Source organism: Syngnathus floridae, chromosome 3 (assembly GCF_059516105.1).
Source record: "Syngnathus floridae isolate MCC-2025c chromosome 3, RoL_Sflo_1.0, whole genome shotgun sequence".
NCBI lineage: Eukaryota > Metazoa > Chordata > Actinopteri > Syngnathiformes > Syngnathidae > Syngnathus > Syngnathus floridae.
The window spans coordinates 19103936-19116108 of record NC_142415.1 but is presented as its reverse complement, the minus strand read 5'-3'; the positions used below and the strand labels follow the sequence as shown (position 1 = coordinate 19116108).

Here is a 12173-nt window from a genome sequence, read left to right as displayed (position 1 = left end):
TCAAAATTTTTTAGAATGGAAAAATTTGCAACGCAGTTGCTCGTGACCTGTCCATTAAAACCATACACCTCCCTAAAGCTTACGCCTTGGATGAGGGCACATGGTGGTGTTTGGGCTAGGGACCAAAGTTTAGTGTTAGAGCTAGGGCTAGGGTTGGGGTTATGGCTAGGAGTTAATGCTGTAGTTAGGGTTAGGGCTAGGGTTAGGGTTAGAGCTAGGGTTGGGGCTGGGGTTAGGGCTAGGGTTTGGGCTAGAGTTAGGGCGTTTCTGAGACATTTGTCACAACCTCAATGTTTCTTCATTTTATTGTATGAGAAATGTTAGGACTCGCAAACGTCACATGAGAAGAAAAAAAGAGACAAGCGAAGAAATAAGCCATGAAATGAAGCAATTAAAACCATCGAAAACACTCGTGAAGGGCGAAGGTGGAGACGTCCCTCGTTTGTCCCGCCGTCCCATTAGCGAACGATAGCAAATACATTGTGTAAACATGGCCTCATCATAATGGGCGAGTGCGAGATGAATCAAAGTGAAACGGAGAGGCATTAAACGGAGACGAGGCAAGGAGGCGGTGAATCAATGTGCTTGTCACATGGTCGGCCTCAGGGGTCCGCTGGCTTTTTTAATCTAATTAGCCGGACGCCGCCGCTTTGGCGTCGCCTGTCGGTCAAGAGCTCCCCAAGGTTACTCTCACCTTCAAAGGTCTGAGTGGAAGCATGGTTACTGTTTATTGACTGTGCCGTTACTCTTCCATCTCACTCCATGCTTGTCTTTCACCTGCAAATGCGAACATTACAATTCAATTCAGACGCAAACTGCAATTCATCACTGGCATTAAATAAAATAGTAAATCAAAAGATGGATGTTAGTTCAGCAAAACAAAAGGGATAAAAGACAGAAAATAATTGAGAATTTACCCCCAAAAAATTTTAAATCGCTAAAATCAAAGCATGCCATAATCTCAAATATATTTTAATGCTGATATAATTAATCAGTGATAAATAAATAAATAAATAAATAAATAAATAAATATGATTAAAAAAAAGTCCACAAATGGTTGTGAAATGAAAAACAATCCTTTTGCAGGGCCTGAATTGAGCGATTTGTAAATGGCTGCTCAAGGACAGAGAGGAGTCAAAGCTGATGTTTGGCATCTCAGCTTGGAGATCAATAGGATTGTGATGTTTGATTTTGCTCAAAGGTGCCTCTTAACGTGTCATCATCACTCACTCGGGGTGAGTGAAAGGTTACCATTTTCAAAGCCGCTCCAAAACTTTATTTGCAAACGACGATAACAACAATTAATGACAATTAATAATTCACACGCATAACAGTGGCTTGAAATTCAAAGCCGAAGCCTTGTTTGAAATAACTAGAACCAGATAGAATCCAAAGGAATGCTATTTGGTATCCTCATAAAATTGTCATGTCACCAAATGGATATCTCAATGTTCCCATTTTCTGTCCTTTTCCATATGCGGGACACTCCGCTTTTGCCTCCATCTCGCATCAGTGCCATGCCCCCCTCGTAATAGCCGCGTGAAATAAATATGACTGTTTGTGAAATATTTAAAGGCTTTTTAGACCATCCGCCGGCCTCACCTAGAAGCTTTAGTGGCCTTCGTTGATCCTAACAAAACTTTGAAACTGCTTTTTTTTTGGTGGGTTACTCTCTTCACATAAACACTAATCACTTAAAAAAAAAAACATTCAAAAAATTGCATAGCTTCACCCAATAATATATACATAATAATAAATAATAATATTTATCTCATTTTAGAAACAATCCCATGACTTTAGCTCTTGTAAACATTGATTTTTCTTCTGCCTCCTGCCCCTCCCGCTGCCACGGGTCGCACCCGGCGCTAAATCTCCAGCGGCCTGCCAAACAGACGTCGGTGGCAGTGTTAGCAGGGATATAAACAAACATGACATTTTAATCACATTGTCATATTGCTGATTGCTAATGCGAAACCAGGCCACGGATTTAACACCGTCACGTTCTACTCTAGCAACTGTAGCACAATGGCTCCCGTGTTAATCCCGCTGGGTTAATAATATACATGTGAAGAAAATTTATCTCTCTTGAACTTTGCCGTAGACATAAAACACAACTGTAATGCAGTTAAATTTAAGTCGAAGTCAGTTCTCGTGTAAAACTACAGGGGGAGCCAAAGAGGTCTGCTTTCATGTATTAAGGCACGAGACTCTTCAAAAATGGCTGCTAATGATAGACAAGCCAAAGTCTGCAGGGAAAACAGATAAAAGACGTTTATCTAAGACCATTCTTTCTCTTTGAGTTCATTTTTCCCTCCAATAAACGACGCCCTAATTGATTGCGCGGCCGAACTCGTAATCGTCGTCGCCCCTGAAAAAGTCTCTGGTTGAACGTTTGATGCTTTATCAGGATGGAGGGTGGGGGCGGGTGTTCCGAAGCTGAAAAGAATTCATTGTGTTCTCATGAAAGGCTGTCTAAATCTAGAGGAACCAAATAAATGGTGAGAACGTCATATAAAGAAAAGAAAACGGCGAGCCTTTAATTGAGGGATTTTATAGAAAAGCTCCATTTGACTTTGTGTTGGTATGGGAATATTCCTTTGGTCTCAAACACTCCTTAGAATATATAAATTTTCTAAATTACATTTTTACCTCAAACCCAAACCTTCCCACCATTTCAACCCTTATCCCCAAAGATCTGACCCCACCTGACCCCAAAATCAAAACACTAAACCCAAACCTGCAGGTCCACTCAGTCATTTTCTTCTCCGGGCTCTCTAGACATCAATCTTCTCAATGGTTATCTTTCTTTCATTCCTAATACACTCTTATCTCCACTGCATGGCTTCACTTCCTCGTTGACACCCCCTCCTCCCTCTCCCCCTCCCCACTCGGAGGCCAGTGAGTCCGAGCCTTATGCGGCTAAGTATCTTATGATTACACAATTTCTGATGTGGACATGAAGCCTACTCGGGCTCTTTGGCTTAGCCACTTAAGATAAGAGAGACACGTGTAAAGAAGATTCACGCCTTACCTTTTCTCTCAAGCCTTCCATTTTCAAAATGAATCACCGCAATTTTTAAACTCTCACGTCTCCCTGGAACGTTTTACATAGATAAAAAAATGTTGGAATAAACGGCAATTAAACTGTGGCGAGTCGGCTAACGCACCAATGACTCTTGAAAAAAAAATGACTTAAATCTCCCAAGTCCTTATGGTGACATAAATAGTAAATCCTAAATCGTGCCGCCAAAAAGCTAAACTCTATCTAGTACAATACTTAATTTTCGAACCCTAACTCCTACTAGCCAAAACGGAGCAGGTCAAAAAAAGCACAAGAGAGAAGGGCCTTCACCCCTAACCCCCAAATCCACCTTGAAATCTTTCTTCCCACCTCAACTTCACTCCACTTTCTTATCGTAGCAACGTAACAAAGGTGAGGATGCGAGTGTCACAATCAACCAAGTGCTTCTTTTCTCGTGATGGAATCTTCCAAAGGCAAGAAAATTGAGTCAAGCGTTTGAAAGAAATTATTTTTAAAAAAAAAAGGACAGCGAAGCGTGTCGATGCGATTTCAGCTCTCGGCATGGAAGAGCTGTTTTTTTTTTTTTTTTATCCCCTCTGAAGGGGTCGTTCTCTTCTTCCCCTGCCGGTTGGGGTTTGCCTTTAAGCACTGTGACAGTGAGAAATCCACGGCGAGAGGATCGCCGGCCGTAAAGCCGGCATTAAAGAGATCCATCACCTGGGCCGCATCATCATCTGGGAGCGACACCGCTGTCCAATCATACAGTCTGCTTTCTCCAATTTCACATGACACACAGTCACATGGCGACCATAAACGCCACACACACACCACACAAAAACAATGTCTCAGTCTTGATTGATCGTCTCCTCCTGCGACAAATATTTCCGACTTTTCTTTCCCCGTTTAGTCGAGTGATTGTAATGTTTTCTCTCAGAGGAAGGAGAAGACAAAGAGAGAGCTGTTTTGTTTTTGGAGTTTTAACAATTAGGACACCATTTGCCTATCCCCAAAATACCAATCAAATCTGTCACACTGCTCAGACTCACAAAATCTGCAGCAACTGCTGGGAACTATTTGAAGAAGCTTAATTTAATTACATTTTTTATTTTATTTTTATTCAATTTGCTTTCTTGGAATTCTCACCTTCTTTACATCCACCCACTTGCTCCACTCACACATAAGAATTAAAGTCAACAAATCTCTTCCATTGACTTTTGTTTCTTCTTTAAAACGTGTCCTCGTTTTTCCCTCACCGCTTGCCTGTTTCTCGTACACCCACTCGCTCAACTCGCAAAGCTTCTCCGAATAAAGAACAGAGCTCGGAAAAGAACTTGCGGGATGGTCTTGTGCTGTTTCATGTCGAACGTTATCGCAGACAGGCAGACCGATGCGGGCCATCGGCGTCGATGCATCAGCATGCCGAGCAAGGTCAAGCGCTAACTCACACTCTCTCCCTCTCTCTCTCTCTCTCTCTCGCTCCCCTGCAGATTTGTCTGCAAAAAGTGAGATGAAATGTCAAGAGCGGAGTGACGGCCCCGGAACGCCACATTCTAATTAACTTCCTCTGGTGGAGATTTTCCCACTTCCTCTCTCTCTCTCTCCTGCTCGCTCTCTCACATATGAATCTTTCATCTGCACCTCGGAGGAGCGAGTGTGGGCTCGTAGCAAAGGACAGAGGCATGCCTGGCAAGAGAAAGGAAAAGGTCAAAAAATAAACAGTCGGGCTGCAATTGACGGAGCTCCTCATGGGGACCGTGAAAGAGCATAAAAGCAGATAGCAGCACTCAGGATTATTTGAATACTTCATGCATGAAGCTTGTTATTTTTCAATGATGGATAAATAAATGACATCCGTGGTACCTATAGTACGTCCCTTATCTTACATCATTAGGGTGAGCTGGAGCCAGGGGAGGCGGGGCATATCCAGGATGACTCACTCACCAACCAGACAGAGATTCATCCTCACATTGACACCTAGACACTTCACTGAAGCCAAACATGCAGCTTTTAAAATATGCGAGGAAGCTAGAAAACCCAAGGGGAGAAGATGAAAAGTCCACACAGGAAGGCCAGAACCAGAATTCAAACCCTGAACCTCAGAACGTTGAGTTTCTTTCTTCTTCATACCTATATGGTTTAAAAAATACCTTCTACCTTTTTGCAAGAGCCAGGCTAACTTTAGCAAGACAAGATTCTTGGGAACTTTTTGAATTGTGGGGGAAAAAAAAATCTTTAAATTCCTCATAAGGAAGTCCTGGAGAGTGAAAGCTGTATGAAATATAACCTGACAGCTTAATAAAAAGCAAAAGAATGCGAGTGATGTTCAAACATCAATGAAACGGTTTCATCATCGGGAGCTATGGGAGCCAGGAAGGAACGCCGCTCCCGTCTCGCAGGTGGGGTCCCCGCCGTGCCTTCACATCAAAGCCGACCAATCAGGAGGCTGCTCGGGCCTCTGCTGTGGCTACATGAATGAGCAGCTTCGTAAATGACGTAGTGAGTCATCTATTGTGAGTGAATTAATTCGAACCCAACCTCTTCAGTATGTGTGTCAGTCCCTGGGTTGACCTCCCGCCGCGCCCTCACATCAAAGGCAAACAATTTCCGTACACGCGGCTGTAGCGTATCGGCTAGCAGGTGGCATTATTAGCACAGTTAGCCACGCGGAGGCAATTAAAAGAGGCACATTAGCCTGGTGTGCTAATTAAGCACATGCGGCTTAACATCATTGCCCTGCATTTAGCGCGGGCGTGAATGTTAATCGCATCTTCATTATCCTATTCATCTTATATTTCTCCACTCTTTAGCAACATGCTAGCATAAAAGCGTTGGGCAACGGCGGGGGCCTCTGACAGAGCCAATCGCGTGTTAAATTGATGGAACCCCTCGTCGCTTTCTATATTGATGGAGCCCTTCATCGCTTGCCGCATTGAAGGGGGAGTGCTATCGGTAAAGGTCAAATGCATCCGTGAACGGAGCTTGAGTGCTGAGACGTAGACCGTCCGAAAAAAAAAAAAAAGACGTGAGCCGCATGGCAAGGCGAGACTCCACTCGATGTTGATAGATGTCTGACACAAACGATTGTCAGAATACGCTCAGAATACAAGATACAATCTTAGGAACAGTTTTTGAGTAAACTTTGCTTCAAATTTGCCATGCACAAATGTAAATTAGAATTATGTAAGCCCCTCGGTGTAATTAAGAACGCAAAGTCTAACTGACCTTCTGCCTCAGATGAGATAGTGACGTGGATTTTTTTTTTTTTGCCGCTCGCCTACGTTGAATGCATGTGGGTAGCTGTGGTTGAACGTTAGCTGCAGGTGAGGAAGGTGCTTACGCTTGTTGCCGACAAAAGAGAGAGCTCAGCGTGTCCTTATCAGCCACATAGGAAATGTTCGCAGGATTTGAGCTGGGAAGAGGATTGGCTTAATCGCAGAAAAGCCAAAAGCAACTTCATGCCTACAAATTGAATAGAACAGAAGAAGGAGCTGAGCCACATGCCGGAGATGCCGGCCGGCCAATCATAGCACGGCGCAGAGGTACAAAGGTCTGTCTAATTAACACCAAGCGGACGCCTGTCACAAATTGCCTTTCGGCAAATCATAACTCGAGTATGACAAAGTTTGCGAGTTTATCTGCGCTGGGTCAACTGATGCTCAGGCGTAGCGAGCCTCGGAGACGTCCACTTGATTAAAAGTCACTCCAATAGCCAGCAGAGCAGAAAGTCTCCATTTTGTAACAGGATCTTCACACACTGTGTCAAATCCAAGCTGGACTCTGCAGGTTCTATTTTCCTGCCCAGCGCCAGAAGTGGCCGAGTCTAAAATCCGACCCGAGGCGGTTAGACCTTGTATTTTCAAAGATGGGCAGACTCTAAATACTTTTTACCTTCCTACAATTTCTTTTATGCTGCCTCCATTCAGTTTTTACATTTAAATATAACTGTTTTGCACAATCTGCAGTCTTTTTGTTATTCAGTGTGACACCATTGTGCAACCTTCCAGAATCATCTGCTCTCGAGTTCCCGCTGACTTCACATAAAAAAAAAAACTTTGAATGCTAAACTATGGTGGTTTTCTGTCAAAATAAGCATGAACATGACAGAAAAGGCTCGTATTTTGAATGATGTAATGAGGCGTGGAAGACAAAGCCAGGCCACGGTGCTGTGACTTTGCCCTCATTGCTTATTCAATGCAGCTAACGCCTAGCGCTGTAGCAATTAGCATGGGGGAAGAGTCTTCTTTCAGCTCCTCTTCTTCAAACATTGACTGACAAACTAAAGATCACCGGACCACCACCATCTTTTTGAAATCTTTACCCTTTTTCGAAAGCCAAACCCTGTTTGAACTATTTAATATTTTTCTCAAGCCTAGCTTGTACGTCCAACTTTGTCTTCAAACTGCTAATTTGAAATTCAAACCTTTTTTGTCAACCTTACCCAACCTTCAACTCTGAAATCTCTCACCTCATTTGAAACCCTAATTTCAAATGAATCATATTGGCTACAAATCCTGATTTAAAACATTAATTTTTAGACATTCAACAAATGTTGAGGAACCTCCGCAATACGTTGGGTCCATCACTTCACACCAGCGGCAACAAAGTGGACACTTGAGACAAAAACCACACAAATTCATGCACACACACACATGCAGAGCACAGTAAGTAATTGTGAATCGATAAACAATTCCAGGAGTGTATCATAACACAATGCTAAGTGACCTCAAGTCCCTGACCAGCAAAGCTCGTCTCCATTTCCACGCTAATGGAGACCCCGGTCACACAAACCCCGGACTGATATCCTCGGGAGACTCTACGGCTTCCATGCTGGAATTTATCATCAGCGGCAACATGTGAAGTCATACTAATTCCGCTAATTCCGAAATGTATCTCGAAATCCTGATTTGGAACCCGCACTCGAAACCCTCACCGTGACTTAAAATTTGAAACCAGCCGCTTGAAGCTAAGCCTGATTTCCAAAGCCTAACATTAGCCTTAGCTTAAAATCATCAATTTAAAACTTTAACCCCTAATTTGAAACCCCGAGACCTGCGTGAAACTCTAATTTAAACACAAAAGCTAAATCTGAAGAAGTGACAATTAAAAATGCACGTGATAAAATCCACTTTGGAGGTGAGAAAAGGGAAGCATATTGGAATTTTGGAAGGAGGCTATTTCAAACCAGGAAATGATGAGACCAAAAAAAGCAAAGTCATTCATCAGTCACGCAACACACACACAGACACACGCAAATTGGCATGTTAATTTCAGCCGGAAATTAGTCATATATCAACTTGCCTTTATGTTGATTGGACCCAATTAGCTAACTGCCAACATGCTTTCATTCCATTATATTTGTTAAATATGCTTCATACATTTTTTTGTGTATCATGTTTTCCGCCACTTGTTATTGTTATGTTATTTCCAAGCCTATTCATCTTCAAATTCATTTTTTGAACTCATCCGCTAATGCGTGTGGAAAACATTAGGATGCAGACATAGTTTTTTTTTTGTCAAATTCACACAGCTTTATAAGACAGGACAAATGAGGGGAAATAAAGGAGCTCATCTGATTGTTTTTAAGACATTTTCTTAAAGAGAGTCACATTAATACAAAGAGCTATCATGGAGTACCAGTACCTTAATATACCGCAGCTGTTAAACCACATTTTTATATTCTGTAACATGAGTACATGGTCAGAAGAAGCCAACGTTTGCTTTGCTCAAGAAGGGGAAAATAAAATAAAATATATATAAAGTGTTGTTAGTTCATCCGTGAAAAGAAAGAACTCACCATGAAAGCCTGCAAATGATCACAAGTTGTGTCAGAATGTCTTTGATGGTCACCACAAGAGAAGACAGAAAAAGTTTCGAGGGCTTGTCGTCCCGCCTTCACGGCGTACTCGAGAGATCTCACAACAAAAGTCGCTAAAAGTCCACGAGGAAACATCCATGGCAGCACATTTCAACACTCGGGTCACTCAATATGTTTACATGACGTTTTGGGAGGTTTGTCCAACTGAAATCGGATTCAGCGATTTTAATTCTTTATCTATTGGGCCGTGGAAGAAAGAAAATTCTCATTTGAGTCCTGGATTTAAAACGTAGTCGACATTTTACAAGAATTGATTTTTAAGAAAAAAAATCAGAATTTTACAATACTTAAGTCTAAAATGATAGAGATGCTATTTTTTTTTTTTTTTTACAAAAATATGATGGAAATAAAGTTGTTAGACTTGCAGAAATCAAAGTCTTTATGAGATAAGTATAAAATTAGAAAAAGAAGAAACTATTTCAAACAGAAAAACAGTACAGTTCCCAAATACTCCGGGGTCGTCGGGGTTAGCCGGACTAAAGCGAGCATGTAAACGTACTGAGTGGGAAAAAAAAAAAACATCGGAATTTGCTGATCACCGCAAGATCGATAAGTACCTGCTTGAAGCTGAAGTGGCTGTTTTTTTTTTTTATCAGCTTGTCTCCGCTCAAAAGGCCACGGGTTGCGACGATGTGTAACTCGCTGACAAAAGAACAAAACGAAGAAATGTGAAGGATAAGCGACATTTTTCTTGATGGTGAGATTCTCGAGATAAAACACTCTGCAGTTGACATTTAGGTGGAGGTGCAGCACGGGGAAAATAAAATTACACGGTCAGTTTGCACAGCGTCACGTTTTCCCTCATCGGAAACAGGCTGAAGCAGTGGCCTTGAAATGAAGAAAAAAAAAGATTTTCCAGTTCATCTCATGTTTGCTAATTAAGCGCTAATCTGGTTTGTTGAGTCCCGGCGGAGCTAGCTGGCTAGCAGTCTCGTGGGGGTGACTCAAGTTTGTAACTTCCTCTACAAGTTTGGGCGACAAACTTACACTGCTCTCAAAAACCTACATTTTGGACTCTCACACGAATTTCACAATGAACCTAAAATGTAATATACAAGTGAACTTATTTATACTTTCTGTAATCTTTTTTGGAATGAGCTCAGGCTAAATCTGTTTTCCAAGAGCGCTAGTGTGTAACCCTAACCCTAACCCAAATCAATTAGTATCAAGCTCCACCAGATATTTTTGAAAATACAGCCATCAAAACATTGCGCAAAATGAGATTTAGTAGCCATGTCAAATTTCAACTTCACATACTAGACAAATGGGCGATGCTAAATTGTGAATTTTTCTTGCTTGTGTGTAGAGTTTGGTGGCAAAGTTTGACGATTCACACACAAACATGAAATTCTAATAATTCTGCAGCACCACAAGGTAACAAAAAAAAAAAATCAGGTTCATTGAGAACATAAAATTAGGTGGACATGTCTGACACGAGCAGACCCACAAAAAAAAAGGCCTTAAAGGCACAGGAAGCCAGTCCGGTTCAGTCGGGGTCAAGCTTGATGACTCGTTATCTCCACATTTTGACGAAAGACCACAACCTTAAGCGCCTCCTACTGGCAGAAATGTGTAACTCTATAGATCCTAATTCCAACTGACACTGCGATTACTCTTTGCGTAAATACTCTTATGTTTTTGCTTTAGCCTGTTTCCGAGTTATATTGAGCCTCTCTCTTGACGGCGGTGGCTTTCCTCTTGAACATGAGAGCGAGTGCCTCGGCTAACTCCCGGCAAGAAAGCAGATAAGCAAAGAAAGAAAACGTTGAATTATTAAAGTCTAAAGTTTCTTCTGTGAGTTTCCTTGCAAGAGGGGAAAACACCTGCAACCAAAAATAGCTAACTTCTTACTCTGGTTTTGAAAAAAAAAAAAAAAAAAGCAGTTTTCCCCTCAATCTAAAAATGACAGCGCATTTGTGTGTGAGCGCACGGGCCGCAGGAACGCAATGTCCCGAGCGAGTGTAGCAGTGAGGTGGCGTGACGCCAAAGTCTTTCTTTGTGGCTTTTACCACCGGCGCTCGGTCGGCTCACTGTCAGCCACCCAGATCACAGTCAGAAAAAGGAATGGGAAATAAAAGTTGGCAAAAAATAAGTTAACATAACTTTTGACACGTAGAACTTTACAATATGTACATTCTCTTTTTGTTTTTCCTTTTTAAATTAAAATAGATTTGTCTGTTTGTCTGATTGGTCCTCTCCGTTTCCTCCCGCTGCCGCCGCCGCATCGCATTCCAGCCAATCAGAGTGCAAAGTAAGGCTTCCATCCTTTTTGAAAAGTCTCAACAGTTTTGGTCGGCGGCGTCTCGGGCAGGGCGGGCGGCGCCCTGCCGGGACCTCGACAAAAACGAAAAAAAACAAATAAATATAAAATATATGTCACATTTCTATATATATTCATAAAACCAAACGCCAAGGTGGGTTCTAACTCTTCCTATCAAACTGTGGCCCTTTTTCGTCTTCAATCTCAATATCTGTTTTTTTTTGTGGGGAGGGGAAAAAGAAACGTCTTCAAACCTGTACAGCAAGTAAACAAAATGTAAAAGTGCGTATTTTTTGTTGTTTTTGTTGTTTGTTGTTTTATCCACTATATCCAAAAGTGTTGCAGGCACTTAAGTCCTTCCCAAACATTGTAGGTGGTTTTCCTCGACAGTGACGCAGGGGGGAGGGGTAGGGGGGGGGGTCGGTTTGGCTATTCCCGTACTGGATGAGTCTCTAGCCCAGGATGTCAAGGTAGACGGGCGTGGCCTTCCCCATGGCGAACAGGACCTTCTGGATGTCCTTGATGTTGAGCCGCTGTTGCGGCTCACGCTGCCAGCAGCCTAGCATGATATCGTACACCTCCTTGGGGCAAACGCGGGGTCGGTCCAGAACGCGACCCTGCGTGATGCAGTCGATGACCTGCGGGCGGATTGAAAAACATTACCCGCGTGGATTTGAGTGAATCTTATTTGATTGGAATCGGAGAGTTTTATATCATACGAGCATGGTGCTAAATCTTTGTCTTGACGAAAATGTTTGCCAAAAAAGCGTGATCATTAGTCAAGGTTGTGGAAAATCGGTTCATTAAAACAAAGGCATGGTTATTTGTCTCCTGTTTTGATCTACACAAAGTGGATCTTTATTAAGAATTGGAAAAGAGCAGCGCTAACTGAGTGGGCGGCTACGCTAGGACCTCGCTAACGAGATGACTGATTGTTACCTTTGTTGGGCTTGTGCTCTAATTAGCCGCGTGAATAATTGTTGTTTTGACACTGACACACTTGGCGATAGTCTCCG

General features: G+C 42.4%; 1 protein-coding gene across 4 annotated transcripts in view; it reads right to left on the bottom strand.

Moving 5' to 3' along the window:
* Nucleotides 1-8595: 8595 nt before the first annotated feature.
* The window catches only part of ntrk3b (neurotrophic tyrosine kinase, receptor, type 3b), a 135779-nt gene continuing 132201 nt past the window's right edge, over nt 8596-12173 (bottom strand). For all 4 annotated transcript variants that reach the window (XM_088372021.1, XM_088372022.1, XM_088372023.1 and 1 more), the window contains one exon: nt 8596-11795. In XM_088372021.1, coding sequence (XP_088228147.1) covers nt 11610-11795 — 186 coding nt within the window. In that variant the 3' untranslated portion in view covers nt 8596-11609. The remainder of the gene's footprint in view (nt 11796-12173) is intronic.